Here is a 25005-nt window from a genome sequence, read left to right as displayed (position 1 = left end):
ATTTGTAAGGTAGAATTGGGGTCATAATAGTGGGGGCCGGGGAGGAAGCATTAAAGAACTAGAGGAAAATGGCATGTTTCATCAGTGTATGCTTAACATTTAATTTATTTTCAAATTATCTTCATTGATTACCCTTAGCAATTGGTGAAAGATGTTCCCTTGAGTAAATATGGATAATGTTTATTTTATAATAAAGCTTATTTCATAATTAGTATGAATAATGCACCCCCCCTCCATTATTTTGAATAAGCATCTTTAATAACATCATCACATGAGAAAATGAAATGACTTTGAATTGTAGCAAACAAGGCTGTGTTAGCAAGTGTTCTGTCTTCATTACTGAAAATCATAGAGCAACATTTTAATTCCATTGACTGACATAGGTATTGTATACTACTGTTAATGCAATACTCATCAAATTATGATCATCTTGTCTCCTCAATTCCCAAAGATAGTGCATGAATTTCTTACAACTAGCAGTGTTTAATTAGCAGCAAACTTTCAGGCAAAAATAAACCCAGAGACAAGATACAGGATAATTTGTGTCAAGGCAAAAGCAACATGGAAATAGAACCTAGTGAATGAACCTCTTTAAGGAGGAACTGTGCCGGAACCATGGGTCGCATCCTCTCTCCATATTTATTCAGTCTGTATGCTGAGCTAGGCAACAGAGAAGCTGGAATATAGAATCATAATTGGAGGAAGGTTTATATATGCAGATGACCCAACCTTGCTTCCTAATAAGGGAGGAGGAATTGAAGCACTTGTTGATGAAGACTGAGGATTATAGTCTTCAGTACAGATCACAACTCAACATAAAGAAGCAAAAATCCTCACACCTGGACCAATGGGTAACATCGTGATACATGGAGAAAAGGTAGAAATTGTGAAGGAATTTTGTCTTGCTTGGATCCACAATCAATGCTCAAGGAAGCAGCAGCCCAGAGATCAAAAGATGCCTTTATATTAGGTCACTAAACTACACAAGACCTCTTTCGAGTACTGAAAAGCAGGAATGTGATTTTGATGACTAAGGTGCATCTGGCTCATACCATGGTATTTTCCATTGCCTCAGATAGATGTGAAAGTTGGACATTAGATAAAAATGACAAAAGAAGAAATAATACATTTGAATTGTGGTGCTGGTGAGGAATATTGAAAATATCACGGACTTCTAAAAGGACAAACTGTCCTGTGCTGGAAGATGTATGGCCAGAGTGCTCCTCCGAGGATAAGAGGTGGGATTTCATCTTACCTACTTGGAGAGACCAGTCCCTGGAGAAGGACATCATGTCTGATAAGTAGAAGGTCAGCAAAAAAGAGGGAGGCTCTCGAGGAGCTGGATGGACACCATGGCTGCAACGATGGGCTCAATGACTGTGGAAAGGATTGTGAGGATGGTGGCGGGCCATGTCATGTTTTGCTCTGTTGTTCATAAGGCTGCTATGGTCCAGAACCAACTTGATGGCAGCTAACAACGACACCCAGAACAATAAGGACAAGAGGCCTGGTGGAGACAAGCATTAGAATAGGGAGCTTAGGCTGCTCATCACAGATGAGCAATTCAAAGCCACCAGCCATTCTGTGGGAGAAAGAAGAAGTTATCTGCTCGCAGAAAGATTTACAATCTCATAACTCCAAAGGGAGCAATTCCATCACCTCTCCTCTGTCCTGTAGGATCATTTTGAGTTAAAATTGACTAGACAAACAGAGGGTAAAACTGTCCTTAAACAAATTGGATGTCAACTTTATCACAGTGAGGTGATTCTCATTTTAAAAGAGAAGCCATTTGCAATAATTTAAAAAATTCCAAGAACTCGAGAATGAGATCTAGGGGAGGTAACAACTTCCTATTTGTTGAAATAAGTAATATTTAGACATATGAAGTGTTATTCATATATATAATATTAATACTAAGAGGACTGACATGTTGAGATGAGGTTTCTAAGGACTGTCTGATTGTTTCACAGTTCCAAGAATGTATAAGTCAAATACCACAAAGTTCTTAGCAATACAACGGTTGCCCTAAAATGAATATATTTCCCTGTGTAAACTTTACAGATTAAGGAAAACATCAAGCAGATTTTAAAGTAAGATAATGTAATCACAAACTTAATGAAAATATGAGCCAAACAGGGTACCAAATAAAACAATGTTGTATCATTGTATGTGAGATATAATGAAGGAAAATATCAAGACGATATGATTATGACTATATCGGTGTCTAAATACACAGCCTTGAAACATGTACAAATTACTGCATAGATTTGGTTCCTCTTCACAGCTACCCGAAATGACAGCACAGACCTGCCCACGTGAGTTCCAAGAGTTAACTCTTAGGAAAGCAGAAACCCTCTCACATTTTTTTCTTGCAAAGCAGCTGGTTGGTTTGAACTGCTTACCTTTCAGTTAGTCAACGATACCTAACAAGGGCCTCCATGAAATACACAAAAGCAGGCACCGATTTATGGCTGGCTTTGGTTCAGAATCCTACTGCAGACATCCCATTGCTTCTAACTCATAGAGACCTTCTACAGAGGCCGAAGCCTGTCAATCTTTGCAGTAGCAGGCAGCCTCACCTTTTTTCCCTTTGAGCATATATTGGGTTTGAACTCCCAACCTTACCATTAGCTGCTTATTCTGCAGCACCATAAGGGCACATTTTAATTACTATTTGCTTGTTATGATAGAAACCAAAAACCTCCTTATTTCATTGTTATTATCTTTTCCTAACAGTTCCTTTATAAACCCAACCTTCATTTATCTTCAGAGTTTGGAAACTTTACATAGTAACATCTGTTAGTAAACATCTGAGACAGATAACATGAGCAAATTACAGGCTGCAACAACATATGTGGTACGAAAAAAACAAGCAAGTAAACAAAAGTAGAGGGTTGCCAAGTGTGTTTCATCAAAACTCAAGTATATTTTTGTCAGGGACTATGTATGCAGTATACATTTGAAGAATTTTAAGAATAACAACATTTGTGCTTTAGAATTTGAATATACTCATTTTATAAACCGAGAGCTCAAATATTAAATGAAAATAAATATTATAAATAACTCAAATAAGCAATTAACAGCTCAGACTAAAAGCTCTATAAAATTTTTTGAACCAGGGGATATACAGAAAATTCTCCTTTTTAAAAATCTACACAAGAACATTCAACAATTTGCTCATTTTATAAATCACAGAGAAAGCCTAAATACACTATAGGAAACCAGCTTAAGGTAGGCAATATTCTCTAGCAAAATCATATAATTTGAAGTGAAATACAAAGCAAACATTAAGTAACAAGAGAGATCCAATAGATACTTTTGATTATCTATGGTAAAGAAAATGGATTCATGAATATTAATATTAAAAATCACAGTATTCAAAGCAGCCTTATGCCTGTTGAGAAAAAAAAAATTGTGCTCAATGAATTAGAAAGAAGGGTTCAAAGTCTCCCATTTACCTACCTACCTACCTACCTACCTACCTACCTACCTACCTACCTACCTACCTATTTATCTGAAGTTGAAGTGTAATCGAGATGAGATCAGTAAGAGAGGGTTTAGGTTTATAGTTTCTGTGCTAGGAAAACTGCATCATTAGACACAGGAAAACCAAAGAGGATCTTACACTATGAACAGTATATTATTGTTCCCAACATATTTGTTTATTTCTTACAAAAGAGTGAAACTTATCATCTATCATCATTAAGACTTGTAAATGAAATCTACTGTACTATATGTCCCCAAATCACTGATGTTGGACAAGGTGTGTAACTTGCTATGGGGAAGTGAGTGGGTTCTTAGCAGAGTTGTTATTTGTCTCATCTGAAAAAAAGAAAAGGTTTAAGTGTGATTGTGTAATTTGTGTTTTCTACCCTGGACTGCTAACATCAGGGATGGGGGTTAAAACCCATCAGTCAATCTGACAGAGAGAAATGAGGCCATCTGCTCCCATATAGATCTATAGCCTCAGCTGCCCTACATAAGCCACCGTGGGATGGAATACGCTCAATGGCAGTGGTGTGGGTTACGTTCTGAGGGCTTTTCTCACTGCTATTAGAACAGTACCACTTGTTTGCCAGTCTGTTGCTGTGCTCACTTTAGTGGTATTGTGAAGCTGAAGCTATATCCCTGGCATTTCAAATGTCAGCAGGGTCACCTGTGGTGAACAGGTTTCAGTGGAGGTTCCAGACTAAGAACAGGCTTTGAAGAAGAACTAATCCACTGGTGAGGGATTTGCAAATGAAGTATTATGAATAAGAGCAGCACATCCTCAGATATCATGTTAGAAGCTGAGTCCCTTCGTTTGAAGGTCCGAGGAAGAGCTGCTTCCTCAGACTAGAGTTGACCATAGTGATGCTGATGGAATAAGTGGCCAGACCTTTATTGGTTGATGGGGACCAATTCTACATGAGAAAAAACAGCTGCAAACATACATTGATAATCAGAATATGGAACTTCCCAAGTATAGAAGTAGGAACATTGGAAGTCTTCAAAAATGAAATGGAACATAGAAAGGTTTATATCCTGGGCATTGGTAGGTGAAATGGACAGACATAGGCCATTTTGAATCAGACACTCATATGGCTTACTGTGTCTGCAATGATAAATTCTAGGGGACTAGCACCATTAATTATAGAAAATTGAGAGTTCAAGATGTACCTTAAAGTACAATGCTTCCTGTGATAAGCCACTATCTGGGTGCCTACAAGGAAGTACAATTAATATAACAATTATTCAAATACCTGCACCAACACTAGCACTAGTGATAGAGAAATGGAAAAATTCTACAAACTGTTTGAGTTTGAAATGGATCAAACATGTGATCAAGTTGTATTGACAATTATTTCTGATTGGAATGCAAAAGTTGCACACAAAGACGAAAAGACATTAATTTGGAAAATATACCCTTGATGATAGAAACAAATCTGAAATCACATGATAGAAATCCACAAGACCAACAACTGTATCATTGCAGTATAATTGTTCCCCAACATTACACATGGGTCTCATCAGATGGAATACAAAGAAATAAAATTGACTACATGTGTGGGAAGAAAGGATGGAGAAGTTCAATAGCAACAGCCTAAAAGAGGTCAGGGGATACTGTGGAAAAGATCTTTAATTGCTCCTGGGAAAGTTCAGATGGAAGCTGATGAAACTGAAAACACTGCATGAGAACAAACAAATAGTCTTGAGTATATCCCCCGTGGGTTTCAAGAGCAGATTTGCCGTGGACACTAAAGGCAGAGGACTCGACAGCTATGGAATCAAGGGAGCAGCACACACAAAGGAAAGTCATTAAGAAGATAGGACAACGAGAAAAGACTAACGTGGATGACAGAGAAGACTCAACTTTCCTCTTGAACTTAGAGTGGCAGAAGCAAATGGAAGAAATGATGAAGTCAAAACTCAACAGGAAATTCCAAAGGGAAGCTTTAGAAGACAGTCAATTATTATAACGAAATGTGCAAAGACCTGGAGACTGAAGGCCAAAATAAATCAGATGGTAATCACACCTGAAGCTGAAAGGACTGAAGAAAAAATCCAAGGTTTGAGTTGTCCTGTCAAAGGAGTCTAAGGTAAATATTGAATGATGCAGGAAGCTTATAAGGATGAAAGGAAAACAGTCACCCCGACCCAGGTCATGGTGTTTTCCATAGTCCCATGTGTCTGTGAAAGTTGGAAATTGAATAAAGAAGACCACACTGTTGGTGCATTTGAAGAATATGCTGGGAAGAATCTTGAAAGTACCGTGGGCTGCCAAAAGAACCAACCAAGCCCTCTGGGAAGAAGTGCTCTTTGGAAGCAAGAATGCTGAGATTTCTCATGCAAACGTTGGCCATCTTGCCAGGGTAGACTAATCCCTGGAGAAGGATATTATTCTTGGTAAAGTTCAAGGGGATTAAAAAGAGAAGGACCTTTGACAAGACAGACTGACACAGTGGCTGCAACAATGAGTTCAAACAAGAACTATGTGAAGATGGTGCAAGACCTGGCTGTGTGTCGCTCTGGGTTACTGAGGGTCACAATGAGTCGGAACTGACTTGATGGCACCTAACAATAACAATGCAAAAAGAATTGAGTACCGTGCATACATTTCAAGAGGTATTGCATGCTTAAGCACCAGTGATATTGAAGGAAGAAGTCCAAGGTACAATGAAGGCAGCAACAAAAGACAAATTCCTGCTCCAGGAATTGATGAAATATCAGTTAAATTTTTAAACCGCTGATTTAGTACTGAATAAACTTCCAAGAAATTTGGAAGACAGCTACCTGGTCAACTAACTGTAAGAGATCCATATTCTTTTCCATTCCAAATAAAAGGGACCAAGTAGAATGTGTTAACTTTTGAACAGCATCATTAATATCACATGCAGGTAAATTTTTGCTAAAGATCATCAATAAAACAGTTGTAGCAATACATTGACTGGGAGATGCCATAAATTCAAGCCAGATACTGAACAGATGTGTCACAAAGGTTATCAGATGGATCTGCGGACATCAGAAAGACCTTGGCTAAAACACAATACCAGAAAGATGTTTACTTGTTTTATTGACTATGCAAAGGCATTCAATAGTGTGCATGACAACAAGCCAAGGATAACATTGAGAAGAATAGGAATTCCAGAACACTCCATTGTGTTCCTGGGGAACCTGTGCATGGCATAGCACAAGAGACTACAGCGTAGTTCAAATTCAGGGAAAGTGTGTTGTCAGGGTTGTATCCTTTCACCATGCTTATTCTGTCTGTTGAGCAAGTAATCTGGGAAGTTGGACTATACTAAGAAGAATGTGGCATTAGGATTGGAGGAAGGCTTATTAACAATCTGAGATGTGCAGATAGCTCAGCCTTATATGCCGAAAGTGAGGAAATCTTGAAGCATTTACTGATGATACTATTGAAAGTACCATGGACTTTCAGAAACCAAAGAATTCTGTCTTGGAAGAAGTACAACCAAAATTCTTATGAGAAGAATGGATGTTGAGACTTTGTCTCACGTACTTGGACATGAGACAATGGTCCCTGGAGAAGGACATCATACTCAGAAGAGTAGAGGGTCACTGACAAAGAAGACCCACGTTGCCGTCGTTGGTCTTTCTCCATTCAGAGGAAAGAAGCGTGATGAAGACACAGTCACATGGTAGCAACTAGTCCAATGACCTAAGGGACCATGCCAACTTGTCTCCACAACCTTGGAACCAGAAGGATCCCATGGTCCCAGCTCCCAGTGTCCACTGCTCTGAAAAGGATCACATTAAAAGATCCTGGAGGAAGTGGGGGTTGGGGGGGGGGAATGGGGAACACTCAAAATGAAATTAGAAACCAGCTTAATTCTCAGAGGGATACTGTGTCCCTTGCCCTTCAATTCTGGAACTGAATTCACTCTGTGGTAGAATAAGCCATTTAAGAGCTAAGAGGGGGACAGTGCTTTGCCAAGCACAACATTCAGGGGTTGGGAAAGGGAGGTCACAATCAATGAATTAGCACAGACTGTGGGAGAAGCTGAATAGGAAACTGATGATCTGCTCTGCGTACCTTCACTTCATTCAAACGCATACACACGTTAGATTTACTTGTGGGTACCAGAGGTACTGTACATCTTACATGTCAAAAAAATGGAATTTTCTGTTTATGATGATTCTTTTCCTATGTCTCTGTGTGTTTAAAATAAAATTTGTATTGAGAAATATAATTCTGGAAAACTACCTAAACATAGCAAGCAGTTTTAAATGGTCATAAATCACACAGTTGTAAACAATCACTACCCAAGAAAGAAACTAGAACAGTGTGAGGATTCCAGAAGTGTCTTCTCAGTGAGGCCCGCTCCTCCCGACTTAGAAGCAATGTTTGTTTGTTTTTTTAAAGTTTCACTACCTCAAAACAACATAGCTTAGTTCTAGCTGTTTCTTTTTATGCTAAGTAAGTAGAAATATTTGGTAAATAATTTTTTTTCCTCCTCTTTGCTGTGGATTGGGGGAAGCTTACAGAGTGGATTAGTTTTTCATTAAATAATGCATATACATATGATTTCAACTCATTGATTAGAAGACCTAAGGGGTGGCATCTCTTGTCCCACTTTTCCTCCCTTTATTTTTTGTTCCCTTTCATCCTGTTTTCCTAACTCTTCCAGATTTCTGGGCCTTATCCTTGGGTAAAAGTTTCCCTTTTTGATCACAAATGACCGATTATCCTAAGGCACGTGTGGCTCCCTATTGTTATTGTTCCCTCTATGGGATCCTCTATTGTTTGACTGAAACTTGAGCCAAGAGTGGGCTGTGAGATCATGTGCAGATAAGCTGGTATTCTTTTGGCTCTTTCTTATTTCCTTTGATATAACGTTTCCATATGATGTGCTGCTTATGAACTCTAATTGTGGTTGCTGCTGAATAAGTCAATTCTATTTTAATTCAATTTTCCCACAAACTTTTAAAAACATTTTTACCATATTTATGTGTATTGGGTAATATTGATCAACATTTGGGCTGCTTGCAGGTTAGAGCAATTATGATTATTCAGTTATGCATATATGTACATGGTTTGGATTTACTGGATTTATTAGTATTTTATGGATTAGGAATTACAAGGTAACACACTATAAAGAAATACATTTTACTTAAATGTAGTTATTTCTAAAATAATTTATTTGAACAATTTAACTTTGTTATACGCCTTTGGATTTGCTCTGATTATAATCAGGAACCCTTTGGCACTGTGGGTTATGCATTGACCCGCTAATCACAAGAAAAACTGTAAACTCACCAGCTTTTCTGGAGGAGAAAGATGGGCTTTCTGCTTGTGGTAGAAAGGATGAAAAAGCCTGTGATTTGTCAAACATTAGAAATGTGACACAGTGTGCAATTTGGTCTGTTGAGAGATCGTATGTTAAAAGGGGCCAAAGATGTAACAGTCCCTCCCCTACAGTAATAAATTCCCTACAGTAAAAACTTCCTTTTAATGCTGTGTATCATTCAAGGCCTGCTCCTGTGACACTGTTAATTAATGAGCTCTAATTCCGGAAAAAGGAAGTAGGGCCATTTAGATAAGAAATGGAGCCTGACACTTTAGGGGGTACTGGGCTGAGGAAAGCAGAGGAAGTGCTGATGTGACATCCCCTAGAGGTAGGAATGTATAAATTGATGGTCTGATAATCAGGAGAAATGTAAACTGTTTTCCTTTGAATTTTGCTCCTTTTACTCCCATTGCTTGAAAATCCTCTGATGAATGTAGAACCTAGTAATTACTTTCTGGGACTATTGCAAAGCCTTTCTTGTTACATAATTTAAGGTATATAGCCTGCTTGATTTTGACTGAATTTTGAAGCAGCTCAGAGGTAGCAAACCCGACTGTTTCTTTCTGTCAGTACTTGCAAGCAATAAACCCTATAATTTCTCAAATCAACTGGGCTCTAGCTTAGACTGTAGCCATGGTAGTCTCTCCCAGACCCCTTGTCAGCCAGAAACTTGAATATTTCTAGCCTTGAAACCCAAGGGAGCAGCTATATTCTGTTGTGTAGGGTTTCTATGAGTTGGAACCAATGATGGCAGCAAGTTAAGTCTTCACTACTATAATAATATCCCTAGGAGTCCCTGCATAGTAGCAACCATTAAGTTCTAGATTATCAGTTGAAAGGTTGGTGGTTTGAATATATTCACAGGCTCCTAGAAAGATTTGCCTAGCAATCTGTTTCTAAAAGGTCACAATATTGAAAATCCCTCTAGGATTTCTATAAGCATTCTATAAATGGTTCGACTCAGCACACATGGGACCACTATGAGTTTGAACTGGTTTGATGCAACTAATACCACCACCAATCACACCACTACCCACTGCCATCAAACCGATTCCAACTCAGAGTGATCCTATTAACCATTCATAAATATTTCCCTTACAATCTTTACACTTCCTTTTTAAGGTTTGGCCAGGATCATCTCTAACATAATGTTGAACAGAAGCAGATCTAGGTAACATCTGTGCCTTGAACTCCATCTTAAAGAAAATGTTTTCAATCTATCAGCCTAGCCTATGATATCATCTATAGATTTTATACATTTATCATAAATGTATATCTGTTTATTAAAATAAAAAAGAAGACCTTCAATGAGATGGGTTAAGCAGGACAATGACTGCGATGATGGCACAGCACTGGGCAATATTGGTTCCGTTGTGCACAAGATCTCCATGAGTGCAGCGGCACCTAATGTCAGTCAGCCCTGTCATGTCGTTTTCATGGCTGCTAGGGATTTTATAGCTGCTAATTTTGTTGAAAGTTTTGGTGCAGCAGCTATTGTGGTAAGCAGCATTTGTGAAGCTGTGTCACTTTTTGAGCATGGAGTAATAATTAAATAAATATTAGCCTATGATTTAAAATGATGATGCGCATTACTAGTGATTTTGTATGGCTTGGTACAGAAAAATGTCCTTGGGGTGGGGGTCATCAGAAGCTACTTACTAGCTTGAAACCAACCATAGTGAAAATGTTGGAGGGGATTTTCGTGAATTGTAGTGGGGAAAAGTTTGTATGCAACTACTAAAGAAAAAAAAAAGCAAACAGAAGGTAATGGTGACTTTTAAATTTAAATGTCAATTGAATAAAATATTCAGGAAAAAGTAATAAAGAAGGAACTGTTTTGAAGATTGTGCAAGTGTGAAACAGACAACCAATTAATACACAAAGTTAATCCCAGAAGGTAAGTGAGGAAATGGTGTAGAACCACTTCTGAGCTCTGGACTCCTAAGGGAGAAGGATAATCCATGACGCATCTGCCCAAGGATAATTCCTCCGCGGGAGAAACCAGACATGCCTCCACTCTCCAACTGCCTTACCTTTTCCTGACAAGCACCATCCCTCTACTTCTCTACGAGCTTAAATAATTCCTGGCAATGGCCAAACTGAAATTACAGACATTATTCACAACTACGGAGTTCCTACGAGAAGCTAACAGAATACAGTTCCGTTGTCCATACACTTCTCAATCATGTTGGCAGGCATGCCCTAGGCCGCTACCTCTTTCTCTGAGGCAAGAAGTAAACCCACCACTCTGCTTCCTGGTCAGAGCAGCTCCTCTGCTCTGTCTCATGGTCTCAGCGCTGTGCCCTCAGGTGCCTCTACTGCTTCTGTCATTTCAGACAAGATTCTCAAATGTACTCTGCTGGTGCCTCTTTTTTTTTTCAGGATGGTCACAAAATTCCCTGTTTTCTGCTTCTGAGATGGCTCAAGTTTATAGCAAGTGGGATGGCAAAACTGACTACTGATTAATTAATTTAGCATGATTGCTCTAGTCATTTGGTGGTAATTCAAAGACTGTGGGCAGTGGAGCCCTAGAGAGTACTTTCACTCCACTGCCACAGCAAACACGAGGGCAGGGAGAGGGAGGTGGGCAAAGGCACATCCGAGAGAGGAAGATGGAAAGACTGACCAGAATGGGAAGAGGTGTTCTTCATCAGTCGATATTAAACCTAAACCCACGGCAGTCGTGTTGACTTGGACCCACAGTGAACTTACAGGACAAAGGAGAGCAATTCCATAGGGTTTCAGAGGCCACCACCTTTATAGAAGCAGGCTGCCTCATTTGTGTTCCGTTGAGTGGCTGGCAGGTTTGAAACAACAAACCTTTCTGTTAGCAGCCCGATGCTTAACCCAGTGAACCACCATAGGGCTCCTTTTCTAGAAATTAGAAGAAAGAAAATTTAAACGGTGGCCATTATATTGGTAGAATTATGAAATTAGATACTCTATCTTGATAATTATTGAAGGATTTCCAACTAGTATCTTGTTTCTGGAGAACATTGTGACCGTATTTAGGAAATGGAACATGTACGCCATACGGCATAGGAATCCACTTCCAGGTCTAAGCCAGTAGTCCACCACTAATTCAATGTCTATATAAACCAGTGGATGAATACAATGGACTACCAGGCAAGACTGATACGCCTGTTAGATATGTATTTAAAAACATACGTAAGCAATTGAGTAGAATCTATCAGAAACTACAATCGGTGAAAATTTTGACACATATATATGAAAAAGTAATTATATATGTTTATAAACATGCATAGTCTTCAAAACACAAAGGAACACATTCTTTAAAACATATTGTCTCCATGCTGACTCAGCAACCCTATACCAGAGGGCCTTTGAGACTGTAAATCTTCCCCGGAGCAGGCTGCACACTTTCAACTGTGGCGCAGCTGGGAGGTTTGAATCACCTCTCTGGTGGCTAACAGTCCACCATGCCTCACCCACACTGCCATCAGGGTTCTTTACACCTTCAGTTTAAAATATATGGAAATCCACTATTTGATAAACAAAAATACAACAAAAATAATGATAAAATTCATGAGTAGAAAGCCTATCTATTATTGCATTGATGTTTATCAATCTCATTATTTCAAAACATTCACAGAGTGTTTATTTCCATTTTACCAGTGTGTGGCTTCTTTTTATTTATTTATTTTAAAATTTATTGAGTGTGTATGTGGTGGAGTGCACCAACGGGTACATCATACAAAGATAATTTTAACAATTTTATGGGCAATCTTCTTGCACTACAAGGGAGAATATATTTCTCCATTTAATCAGATTAGAGCAAATCATATTTGAATATTGTTTGAAATTCCATTTGAGATAAATATAGCTGCAAGTCATCACAAGAGCCAACTGCGCACACTCCATCTCCAAGAGCAGTGCGCTATTTTCTCTGAGCTGATGTGCACATCTGTTGAACTGTGACTTGTCAAAAAGGCTTAGCCTATTAAAGAGAATTATCTTGGGAGATTAAAGATGATTAGCTAATATTTATGGAAATATTTTTTAAATACTTAAATATTTACTTGAACTACTTGACTTTGAACAATGCAGTATATATGGGCTGCAATTTTTAAATGTATTAATTTTTACTCAACATGCCATTGGATTAAAGTAATACCTTCCTTTTGAATACTGATTGTTAAAGTTTTATTAAAAAATCTGGGAGGCTTGGCTATGCCTTTAAAATATTGTATTCTTCTTCATTAAAATTTATGTAAAAATATCTTTTGCCATATTTCAAAACAACCTATGCTGGTTGGAATAAACTCTGTGGCAGTAGTGTGGTTTGGAGCATGTACATATCATTTTCCTTACATTTGAGAACATGCAGCGACAATTAATTCTATATAAGGAATATTTTATTAGATAATATTAAGATATAGTTGGCTATGTAATTAATTTATTACATTTGCTATCAAGATATGTATGTTTGCAAACATCTGAAATGTGGTGAAAAATAATTTTGCATTTGCAGGAGGATTAATCATATTAATTTATATGTAGCTACTGTAAATTTATTTTAAAATGTTTCTTACAAAAATACTACACAATGAATTTTCATTAAGTTTAATGGCACTGTTTTAGAATATTTCACTACTTGAACATTTGATAGATTTGAGCTGTTTGAATATAGTTAAGTACATAAATTTTGCCAAGAACTTTTAAAGAGATATCTTACTTTTGTAAGTAAACATTTCAAAGGCTCTTTTGATTTGAAAACTATATGGATACATGCATATACCTATATCAGATGCAAAGTTTGAAGCATTCATTCATCTATGACAAGATTTTTGAAAAATAACTATCTAGCCAATGGTCAAAAGGATCCGTAGTTCAAAGAAAGATGATGCAACAGATTATGGAAATTATTGAGCAACCCCATGAATATCATACACAAGTAATACTTTGCTAAAGATAATTTAAAAAACCAAGAAATGGTTGTAGCAATTTATTAATAGGGAATGGTAAGAAAATCAAGCCAGATTCAGAAGAGGATGAGGAACAGGGAATATCATTAATTCTTTCAGATGGAATTGGGCTAAAAGTAGAGGATACCAAAAAAGATAGTTAACTATGTTTTATCAAGTATGCAAATACATCCAACTGTGTGCATGCTAACAAATTATGGAGAACACTAGGATATGGGAATTCTAGAACTTCAATTGTACTCAAGTGCATCTATGTAAAACAAGAGGCAGTTTTTGCCAACAGAAGAAGGGCATACTGAATGATTTAAAATAAGGAAAGGTGTGTGTCAGGGTATATCTTTTCACAATTTTTATTCGCTCTCTCTGATGAATAAATGAACTGAAAAGTTGGGCTATATGAAGGAGAAGGTGGGAACAGGATTGGAGGAAAACTCCTTAACACCCTTGACTTGCAGCTGGTCTAACCTTGCTTATGAGAGCAAAGGGGACCTTGCCTATGTACTGATGAAGCTCACTGACTGCAGCCTTCTGTATGAATTACACCTCAATATGCAGAAAACAAAAATCCCCACAACTGGGCCAATAGGGGAAATCATGATAAGTGGGAAAAAATACTGAAGTCATCAAGGGTTTCATTTGATTTGACTTAGACCCACATTGAACACCTACGGATGTAACAGTCAATGAATCAAACAATATGTCTCATACAGAAGACCTGCTGAAAAAGTGCACGGTTCAAAGCAAAACTGTCACTTCAAGGACTAAAATGTACTTGAATCCAGTCATGGTAAGAGGGTAAGTTAACAAAAACTCACTGCTACTAAGGTCCCAGGTTGTACATGCATCAGTGTACTCTAAATATCACAGGTGACGGTGACTCTTCATCGAGATTCCAAACTGGATCCCAAAGTAATTATGTTAGACTTCTTTCGTGGACTCCAAAGTAATCGTGTTAGCTTTTCTTGAAGGACACAGAATTATGTTAGGGCCTTATTATAAAGTTTTATGAAAATTGGAAAACTCATTGATGCTATGGATTTTTTCTCCACCATGACAATGCACCTGTCCATTCTTCAAGGGTAGCAAAGGCTACCATATGAAAATTTCATTGGGAAACCTTGCCCCCTCCATCCTATAGCCCTGATTTTGCTCTGTAAAAATCCCCTCCAGCCTCAAACTCAAAGACTATTTCAAAGAAACATGACTGTGTCCGTACAATATGTCAAAACTGCCATTTTGACATGGTGTAAATGGAAGTGCAATTGATTTTTCACAGAAGGCTTAGTGATAGGGAGACACAGCCTTTAGGAATGTATAGATCCAGAGGAAGATATTTTCAGAAACACTTTTCAAATAATTTTGTTTAATAAGTATTTCGATGAGTTTATCTCAAACTTAATGACTTACTCTCACATTTTCAATCATGTGTACATACAAAAGTTGGACCATAAAGAAGGGACACCAAAGAAGAAGTGATGCTTTTTAATTATGGCGTTTGTGAAGAATATTGAATATATCATGGGCTTCCAGCAGAACACACCTCTCTGGGAAGGAATAAAGCCACAATGTTCCTTAAAAGAAATGATTTTGAAACATCAACCTACTTTCCTGGGACATGTTATCAATAAGGATCATTTTCTTTACTGGAAAAAGTAGCAAGCCAGTGAACATGAGGAAGGCCCTTCACAGCTGGACTGAGATGGTGGCTGCAACAATGGGCCCGGGCACAGTGGTGACTGTGAGGCTCGTGTAGGGCTGGACAATGTGTAGTCTCCTGCATGGTTGCTGTCTTTCAGAATCACTTCAATGACAACTAACAGCAACAATAACATACCTCAAACAACAGTAACATGCCTTTAATGCCACAAATTATACCTTTTCTTCAAGTGCAACTACATCAGAGAGCTAAGAAACATTTGAGAAGTTAATGTATAGGTTGTCTTTATGTTATCTAGGCAATTACAATTGCAATAGCAGATTATATTTGTAAATACTATGATGTGTAAGTTTAGCAGATATTACCTTCTCTAATTCATTTGGAATTGGTCATGTTCTTACTCTATCATATAATCCTATAAGAAGAGTTTGATCTTATCATTAACTCAATTTGTAAAAATTGGAAGTGCATAATTCGCTTTTTATGACAAAATTTGTATTGCTATCAAGAATTAAATTTGCTCCTGTGTGTGCAAGAATAAGTTTAATCTTGCTCAACAACACTGCAGCTATTTAAATCTGATGCTCAATTTTCAAAATTTAATTTAGATCAAATTAAGTTATCTTTCTGATTTAAAGGGAAGTGTAACTTTCCATTTATTTGATGTTTTATTTTCAAGTTTCAAATTCTATAAGCTAGTTTTATTTTATAATACTTTTATTTCAGAATATCATGGCCTAACTATTGAACTCAGGAAACATCCAATATTCAACTAATTGTACAACATTTATGTTGTAAACCCAATGGATAACTACCTATTCCAAATGTCTCTTTTTAGAGATGATAAAGTAGAGGATAGCAGAGGTTAAGTATTTTGCCCAATTCTGCATAACAGATCATTGAAAAATATTAATATTTATTCTTAGTCTCATTTTATACTTGACTCAAATGTTCTTATCTACTTCATGATATGTGAATAATTTCCAGCTTTTTCTATAAATTCAATCCAGATCCATATAAAGTATTGAGGGTATTGGGGATATCAGAATAATATTCCTGTTTGAAGACAAGACAAGATATGAAGACAATTCAAGAAGAAAGTCTTCCTAGTTTGTGCAATGATATTATCAGTAGATTAAGGATATGATCTTTCAAGCATACTGTCTGAAAGGAAAAATACTTATTTACATGTATAAATTTGACTATGTTTTATAGAATTAATAACTTTCATTTCATTAATAACTTTCATTAATATCTATGCTTTACAATCTATGTAACGTACGTGGATTACACTTTAGCTTCCTAACTGCAATGTTAGCAGTTTGAAACCACCCAAGGTGAGGCTTTCTACTCCTGTAAAGATCTACCTGCCTGGAAACCCCACAGGGCAGTTCTGCTCTGTCCTAGAGTCATCATTATTGGTCAGAAGTGATGGATGACTATGAATGTGTTGTTGTTGTTGTTGTTGGCATGGCCCACTTACTGTGAGGCAATTCGATAGATTAGAATCAGGGGAAAGGAGAGAAGGGAGCCTGACTCTGGGGATGAGATCTTGACCATCAAAACAACCACAAAGATGCTGGCTTGGTACCCAGTGAGGAGGTTAAGGCACAGGGGTAAGGGGAAGAAGATAAAAGGGTAACCTCCTGGTAGGCAGGGCGCTTACACCTCTCCTCTGAGCTGCCCTTTGAGCCTCTGTCATTGAAGTGTGCTAAAATTGTCCTATGCTTTGCTGAACCTCTGTACTTACATCCTCAATAAAACCTGGCCATGCTTCGCTGCTGCCTGCCGCCTTCCTTCCCCAAGACGACTGAGAACCAAGGACGAGGCCAAGCCTGGACCGCAGTAGCACCACCAATCAGAGTCCAGAGGCGTTCATCCGAGCTCCTTCATGGCTTAACACCTGGAACACTAGGACTATTAGTCCTTAATTGATATATTTTTGTCTAATATGCTGTTGATTAAAGTTGTTAAAGTGCTCCCACTATGACCAGTATGTTTTTGTATGTGGAAAGTAAAAATAGTTTCTGGCTTATCAAGAATATGAGGGAACTTTAAAAAGTTTGTGGAAAAATTCTACTCTCTTTAAATTCTATTTTTCCACAAATGTTTGAAGGCCCCCATAAGATACAACCAACGAGAAAATACAGATAAAGCACACATCTCCCGATGAATCTCCAATTTTTTTTCTCAGTAAGGTCCTAGAACTAGTGATTAAAAAACAAAACAAAATCTCTACAGGCTTTCACAGAACTGTGAGACTGTATGTATTCATTGACAGGCTGATGTAATTAAAACATTAAAACATCTTCAAATGGCAAGATGGCACTTTCCACAGAGTGCACTGATGATTCACAGGGTTGGCATGTTGCTCCTTTAGTGGAGACTAGTAACCACACACTAGACATGAATCAGAGACTTCGATTTCCAAGAGAGCTATGTAATATCGTTTCCTTGAATTTCCCCAGGTCTTTGTCTGGCATCACCAAAACCAACTAGACTCGCTCCATCACTGTCCGCTGTTTCCCTCAGAGGCAGTGCACGGCCATCGCTCTTGAGGACAGAGGTGAACGGCCCCATCGGGTTTCCTAGGCTTTTTAGGAGCAGTCTGCGTCATCTTTGTCCTCTGAGACGGCCTGTGCAGTTAGCGGGCCCATGCTTAACCCCCTGCACCACCAGTATTCCTTGGTTGTTTAAATATGAAACCATGTAGCCTTTACGGTCATAGACTGAAATATCAAATATGATTCACAGGCTTCCGGGTAATCTGATTGGATTTTGAACATTTGCGGTGTGGGGTTGGGGGGGTGTCTATCGCCGCTGGCATAGTAGTTCAGCATTGGGGTGCTAAGTGCGAGGGCAGCGGTTCCAAACCATCAGCTGCTATGGGAGAGAGGCGGAGCTTTCTACCTCCTTCAACAGTTACCCTCCTGGAAACTCACCAGGGGCAGTTCTGCGGGGTCACTGTGAGTCAGCATCGACTCCCTGGCTGTGAGTTTGGTTTAGGAAACTTTTTTCACCACTGTTTCATTGTCCCCCTCCCCTTTTAGCAATCCCAGTGTGGCTCTGCCTGTGGCGAGTGAGTATCTTGGGTCTCCACAGAGTGGAAACTCGCCCATTCAGATGAACTGATGCTCATGAACGCTCTACTGGAAAGCCCCCATCTGGCTGAAGCTTCAGTTCCTGCATTTTCTAAGGGTGTGGCTTCTTTGCAAATGACTCACTGGAATTACGTTTTACAAAGGAAGGGGAAATATTGCTAAACTACACAAAAAACGATGAAACGGGAGATGTAGAGAAACCTATAAATTCTCACAGCTCACTTTTATGACTTTCACCATGCAATTCAATTTAATATATCCTGAAATAGCAATAAATTTTGAATGGTAAAACATATTGAACTTTGAGTATGGCAAGAAAGATATTTAGATACTGAATATTTGCAAACATATGCAGCATTATATTACAAAGAAGCTCTCTGTTTAATGAAAATGAAACAGATTTGACTTTACAAATAAATGGGTGATAATTATATATTCATATGTGTATGAATATATATAAAACACAGGTAATATATGTAAAAACAGATCATCTATGTGGGACACAAGTGTCACATTTGGCAGTAAAACTTTTAGTTACATTATGCTATCTCACATGTAACTTTACTTCTAAATATGTCAGAGGATGATTTCATATGTCTAAAGAAAAGCTAACCATTAAGAGGTGCTTCATGTATCTTTAGGCTTTCTGCATATATGGGCCACTTACTGTGCTGCTCCCCAGAGAGTGTGTAGTTTGAACTCACCAACTGGTCCATGGGAGAAAGATGAGGCTGTCTACTCCTGGGAAGATTTGAAGTCTCAGAAACAGAGGGGCAGCCCTGCTTTGTCCTGTGCATTGCTATGACTCAGAACAGAGTCGACGGCAGTGAGGTTTTTTTTCATTTGTTTTGTTTTGTTTGATTTGTATGTGCTATGGGTACATAAGATTGTGTGCTTATTATTTGCCTCTTAAATTCTTAGGCCATGGTCAATATTGTATAAAGATGAGGTTTGACCCTTTTTTTTTTTTTTACAGTATTTATGCTTTCACTGGAAACCTCCTAAACTAGTATAAAACCTTGGTTGTCTGTTTACTTCCTCATTACTATGTGGACATATTTTTCTCAGCCCTAGAATGAATGAAATGTCCTGTGAGACACCCCACTCCACCCTTTCAGCTTTAGGAAATAAAAACAAAACATGATGGAAGCCTTTGACAAGAATTCCTTATAGTACTGGTATATGCACTATTTCTTTCAATTGGCATTTGAATGCTTAGACAAATATCTCCTAGTGCCCTCTCCTCCATGACATCTCTGGGGAAACTCATTTCAGAGAGACTAAGTAAGCTGCCTAAAAACTTAAAGGAGGTGAAACGATGATTAAACCTAAAGGTGTGAAGGAAGCTTGGGTGGGTTTTGCACTGGCCTGCTAACTGCAGAGTCAGTCCTTTGGACCCACCAGCCCCTACTCTGGATAAAGACGAGGTTTTGCTACCAAAAATATTTCTATCCTCGGAAACTCACAGGGGACAGTTCTACTCTGTTCTATAAGGTCTTTATGAGTGGGATTTCCTCTATGGCAGTGGGCATATTAGGGTTTGAACGCAACACTATGGCCTATCATCCTTTTGTATGCTCTTTTTGTATATTAATATATTATTATATATATGTAAACAAAGATACTTTTTAGAAGAGACACTAAGAATAACACCAAGTTTTAAAACAAAACACACTGCCATTGAGTTGATTCTGACGCATGGTGACCCTACATGGGGTTTCTAAGACTTCAAGCCTTTAAGGGACCATATCGCCTCATCTTACTTTTATGGAGTGACTGGAGCAATTGAACAACAAAACTTGTGATTAGCAGCTCAACAACTACCACAGCACCCTCAGGATTCCTATTTAAAATTAATACTATAAATAAAATAAAAGTATAAATAAATTAAGATGGAAATATTCACTTATGAAATTAATAAACAATGAGGCAAGATTTATATACATAAAATTGAAATAAAATGTTATTAGCAACAGTTTCACCCATCTAATATAATGAGCTCTACTTTCAATTTTTTCTATAATGTTGGATTTGCAGTGACAGGAGATCTCTTATTTATGAAGACAAGCTGTTGTATATGTAAACAGGTTTTCCAAATTTTTTAATAGCACACCTCATAATCTCAAGGATGCTCTTCAATTAAACTGATCCAGAGACATGCAAACTGATTAGATATAAATTTTGTTTCTAAGATAATCACTTAAACTATTTATCAACTATTCACATTCTTTTTGCTAAGTATTTTAGACAGAATGTTACCCAAACCGTGTGTTAAATGTGTTAAATGATGTTATAATGACATGATGGGTTTGTTTCAAAGACTTTTCTTCGTGTCCAAAAGTATGGCTTTGTTCTCATTAGTTAAGTTGTGACAAATAATGAGATAATCCTCTAGTTATATGTAATCACACATTTTCATTTTAATCACACATTTTTATTTTGTCACAGAATTTCAATATGGAAACACAGATAAACTAATGCAGACCCTTTGTAAATATTAATTAATCTCTCACTGTGATAATAGTCAATATACTATTATCAGTATACTGTTGTTATTTTTTTAAAAACGATTACACCATATGGGTTTATGTAAGTATCAGGTGACTAAATTGGATTTGACTTTATACTCATTTGAAATATTTTCATGATATATTTTTGATATTTTAAAGGAATAATTTAAAATATAAAACATCCCTTAGTGTATGCAGATGGGAGAAGATCTCTGTGTTTCTATTTTTCCTTCATTTTGGTTTTGCTCTGCACTTACATTCTTCTTACAGGAAGCTTACCCTCTGGACTTGACTTTGTGATTTCACAACTGTGCTCAAACTTTAAGCAGCCGGGTTGGTCAGAGGGGGCTACATGTCGGGTTGCCAACAGAGTTCAGCAATTAGAAGCCAGCAGTCCCTCGAGGGAGAGAGAGGAAGAGTTCTCCTTGCCTAAAGATCACATCTTCAGACACCCAGAGGGACAGGCCTCTCCTATGCTTTTGGTCATTCTGAGTTGGAATACACTCAGTGGCATTACATTTTTTAAAAATTATTGTTTGCTCAGACTTTGATTAAACCTTGAGTTTATTCTCTCTGGTTCCTCCAATTTTTCTATATTTCAGACTTTTAAATAAAATGCAGAAATTTCATACTACTCAATGAGAAAGAACAGATGATATTAAGTTCCTGGCCACATAGAATCAATGTTAACTATGGTAGGTTCCTTGAAGAAATGGTCCAAGGGATGGGAAGGTCAGATTGAAGTGACATTCCTCAAATTGATGAAGTTATTTTCATTTCCAGTTATGCTCATCTACATCCTGTGTGTTTTCATGTTTCCCCTGGTTTTACCCTTGATCCTCATGGTTTTAAATTATTAATGCATTAACAAGAGCCCATTAGTCATCAGAGAGAGAAAATTGATTTGTTGTATCAAAGACTTTCTAAAGACTTCAGAAGACTCGTGTGAGGGACTCAGATGCAGACTGACATTTATTTAACATCCAATTTGCATAGAAAAAATTAACTTTTGAGATGGGTAATAAGGTCAGTAAAGAGCAAGTGACAGAATATTTAATATTCACAGTGGTTATTAAAAGTTAGCCTATGTTTATAAGAATTATAAACTTACATACAATTCTTAGTTTCTTATGAGACAAGATAGCCAGAAGTGTTAAGATTTCAGAGTTCAAAATGCAAGAAAATAGCTCAAGATAATAAAAATGGATTTAACTATATGAGCAAATTTATGAAAACCAGGTTAAAACTCCAAAACCCTAAATGCCAGTGCAGACTTTTGTGTATCAGAAATTGTAAATTGAAATTATAATAGGCTTTCATCTCATGAAATGAAATTCACATCGTTGGGATATTCTCTTCAGTACAGTGTTTTCTTTTTGACTTCTGGCAGGCCATAAATATGTTAATCACAAGAACTTGACTTAAAACATTTTTTAAAAGTTCAAAAGTATTAGTGTGGCTCATACACTTACCTGTGATGGAAATATGTTAGAGTTTGTGAAGAAGACACACTTTGATAAGAATACCAATTTTTTTTTTGTATTTTCAATTTCAGGTCTATGATGGAAATATTTGGAAGCCAGTACAATAAAACACAGACAAACATTATGATTCTGGAATTGCTCATGCTATATTCATATTTTCTGAGTTAAAGAATTAATATGGAATATTTTAAAATAAAAGTTTCCTTTCATGTGTGTGTGTATACACTTAGGAGTAACATGCATTTTATATAATTTTATTTTTTCTATTTTTTAAGCTTACATATTTGAATATAAATAATTTATATTTTCTTATATAACATTCAAGTATTTCCAATCTATACATCTATGTACTACCACAAATAGCTAAGATATATTTTTAAATTATCAGAAATTTTAACAGATTAAACCAGACAGCACAATTGCAATAAAAGAGATTATATTACTTAATAAAATATGAACATTTTTATTTATCAAGGGCTATCATGAAAAATATAGATACAAGTATATGTTTAATTTTCTAAATGGACAACTGGGATTATTGAGTGGGTTTTAGCATCAGTTGCTAGTGTAATCATCAGCTTAGATAGCATGTCTCATCAGATTTATAATGTTAAGATCATTGCAGAAAAATGCTATGCACAGTTAAATAATAATGTAAAAGTATGAAGAAGAGCTTATAGCAACAGGAAGATGAATACATATTTCAAATTAATTTAATAACATGAAGAATGTGGAACAATGTATTAACTTATTGTAAGACTAAAATTCTGTTCAAAATAATAGTCCAAGTTCACATTTTGGCCAAAATTTTTTTGCTCTTGTGTACTCCAATGTAGGTGACCTTCAGAAAACTCAAATGACTTACCTTGGATGGTGATTCTACTGGATGGGCGGCTCAAGGCTCTGTATGGCCCTGCTAGGAACCTGTGCTATTTATGTCAGGACACGGTTATCTCCATATTTTTTCTTTACATATATTATATCCATAATTCTTTCATAAAGTGATACATAATTAAACAATGTAATATACTGCAATCTAATATTCAGAATACAAATTTACATGGGAGGCTATGCCAAAACTTTTAAGTGGCAAGAGGAAATCACTTCAGAACCAAGTTTTAAGTTACTAGTTTGATGACAAATGTTATATTAAAGTACCCTACCTGTTGAATCAAAGTTCACCTCATTTCCCGGACTTGGACCTATATCGATAGACACAACCGCCGAGAGTTTCCGAAAATCCCATAGTTTGACAACTCCACAGGCATCACAGGATGCTATCATGTGGCCCTTAAAAAAAGGGGGGAAAGTATGAATACATAAACACATACACATAAATATTACAGACAAAATATCTACAGACAAAATATCTACAGACAAAAGATTGGATTCAAGGTGTTATTATGTCTCCAACTTAAGGCGCCCTCGTAGTGTTGTAGTGACACGTTTTGCCGACAGCGGCAAGTGCTGAAAACCCCAGCCGCTCCTGGTGAGAAAGACGAGCTTCTGCTCCAAGAGTTCGTCTCGGGACACTTCCAGGGCAGTTCTCGGGTCCTGCAGGGTCACTATGAGCCGTCACTTACTTGATGACAGTAGTTTTTTGGTGGGTAACCTAAAACATATTACTCTACTTTGTCTTACATATAAAATTGCTATAAAAGTTATAATATAAATATCTAGAATCCTTTAATACATTTTTATATGATGATTTTTCAGGAAAGTTTTTGATTATTCTGATTATATAGGAAGACGTAATAAAAGTTTATACTTGTCCTTTCCGTTGAGATATAGTCAATTATTTAATACGACCCTTTTAGCAATGATCCTTTTTGCAAATCCTTTATTGCAAGCGCTCGCTTCTATGGCTGTGGCTATAATCCCAATTTCGTGGGAGAGCTAACACAGGATTAGGCTGGGATACAGCCTTAGTTTCCAGTTTAGTAAAGGACGTGACTTAAGTTTCCTTGAGGGAAACTCCTGAAAGACTAAAAGCACACCTCTATATGAGCCATCTCAGACGCAGGAATACAGAGAAAAACCTAGGATCATCAGAAGGAGAGCCATTTGGAGATCGCTGTCTGAAGTGGCGGAGGCTGAAAGCAGAGGCGTGAGAGCCCGTGACATGGAGACGATGGGGTCGAGCAATGGAGCCCGGCAAGAACAGAAGCCATCGCTAGACAACCAGGAGACATTACAGAGAGGCAACGCCAAGGCTGTGCAACAGTGAGGGAGAGCAGAGTGAACTCCCTGCCCCCACGCCAGCCGGTACTGTTTGCACATAATTAGACATACATCGAGTGTATGCATACAATATGTGACTGACACATTAGAACTGGCCAAAAAATAAGATAGGAAAAAAACACACTGAAAGTACATATTTTATATGCAGTAATTAATTACCTCGGATGGAGCAAATTTTTATATATTGGTAGGAAAATGAATGTAAGAACAGAATTTTTTTTTTCTAACCAAAATGGCTCCGGCTATTGAGACCAAGTAAACTTGATTGCAGGAA

General features: G+C 37.3%; 1 protein-coding gene across 1 annotated transcript in view; it reads right to left on the bottom strand.

Annotated features, from left to right (window-relative positions):
- Positions 1–25005, bottom strand: part of LOC123522508 (sperm-associated antigen 16 protein-like) — a 480569-nt gene that overhangs the window by 229553 nt on the left and 226011 nt on the right. The window contains exon 4 of the mRNA XM_045297377.1: positions 23654–23780. Coding sequence (XP_045153312.1) covers positions 23654–23780 — 127 coding nt within the window. The remainder of the gene's footprint in view (positions 1–23653; positions 23781–25005) is intronic.

This window comes from Echinops telfairi, unplaced genomic scaffold (genome assembly GCF_000313985.2).
Source record: "Echinops telfairi isolate 266 unplaced genomic scaffold, ASM31398v2 ScPeMD7_3;HRSCAF=10, whole genome shotgun sequence".
Classification (NCBI taxonomy): Eukaryota; Metazoa; Chordata; class Mammalia; order Afrosoricida; family Tenrecidae; genus Echinops; species Echinops telfairi.
Note: the sequence above shows the minus strand (reverse complement) of the source record. Positions and strands in the feature narration are given on the sequence as shown.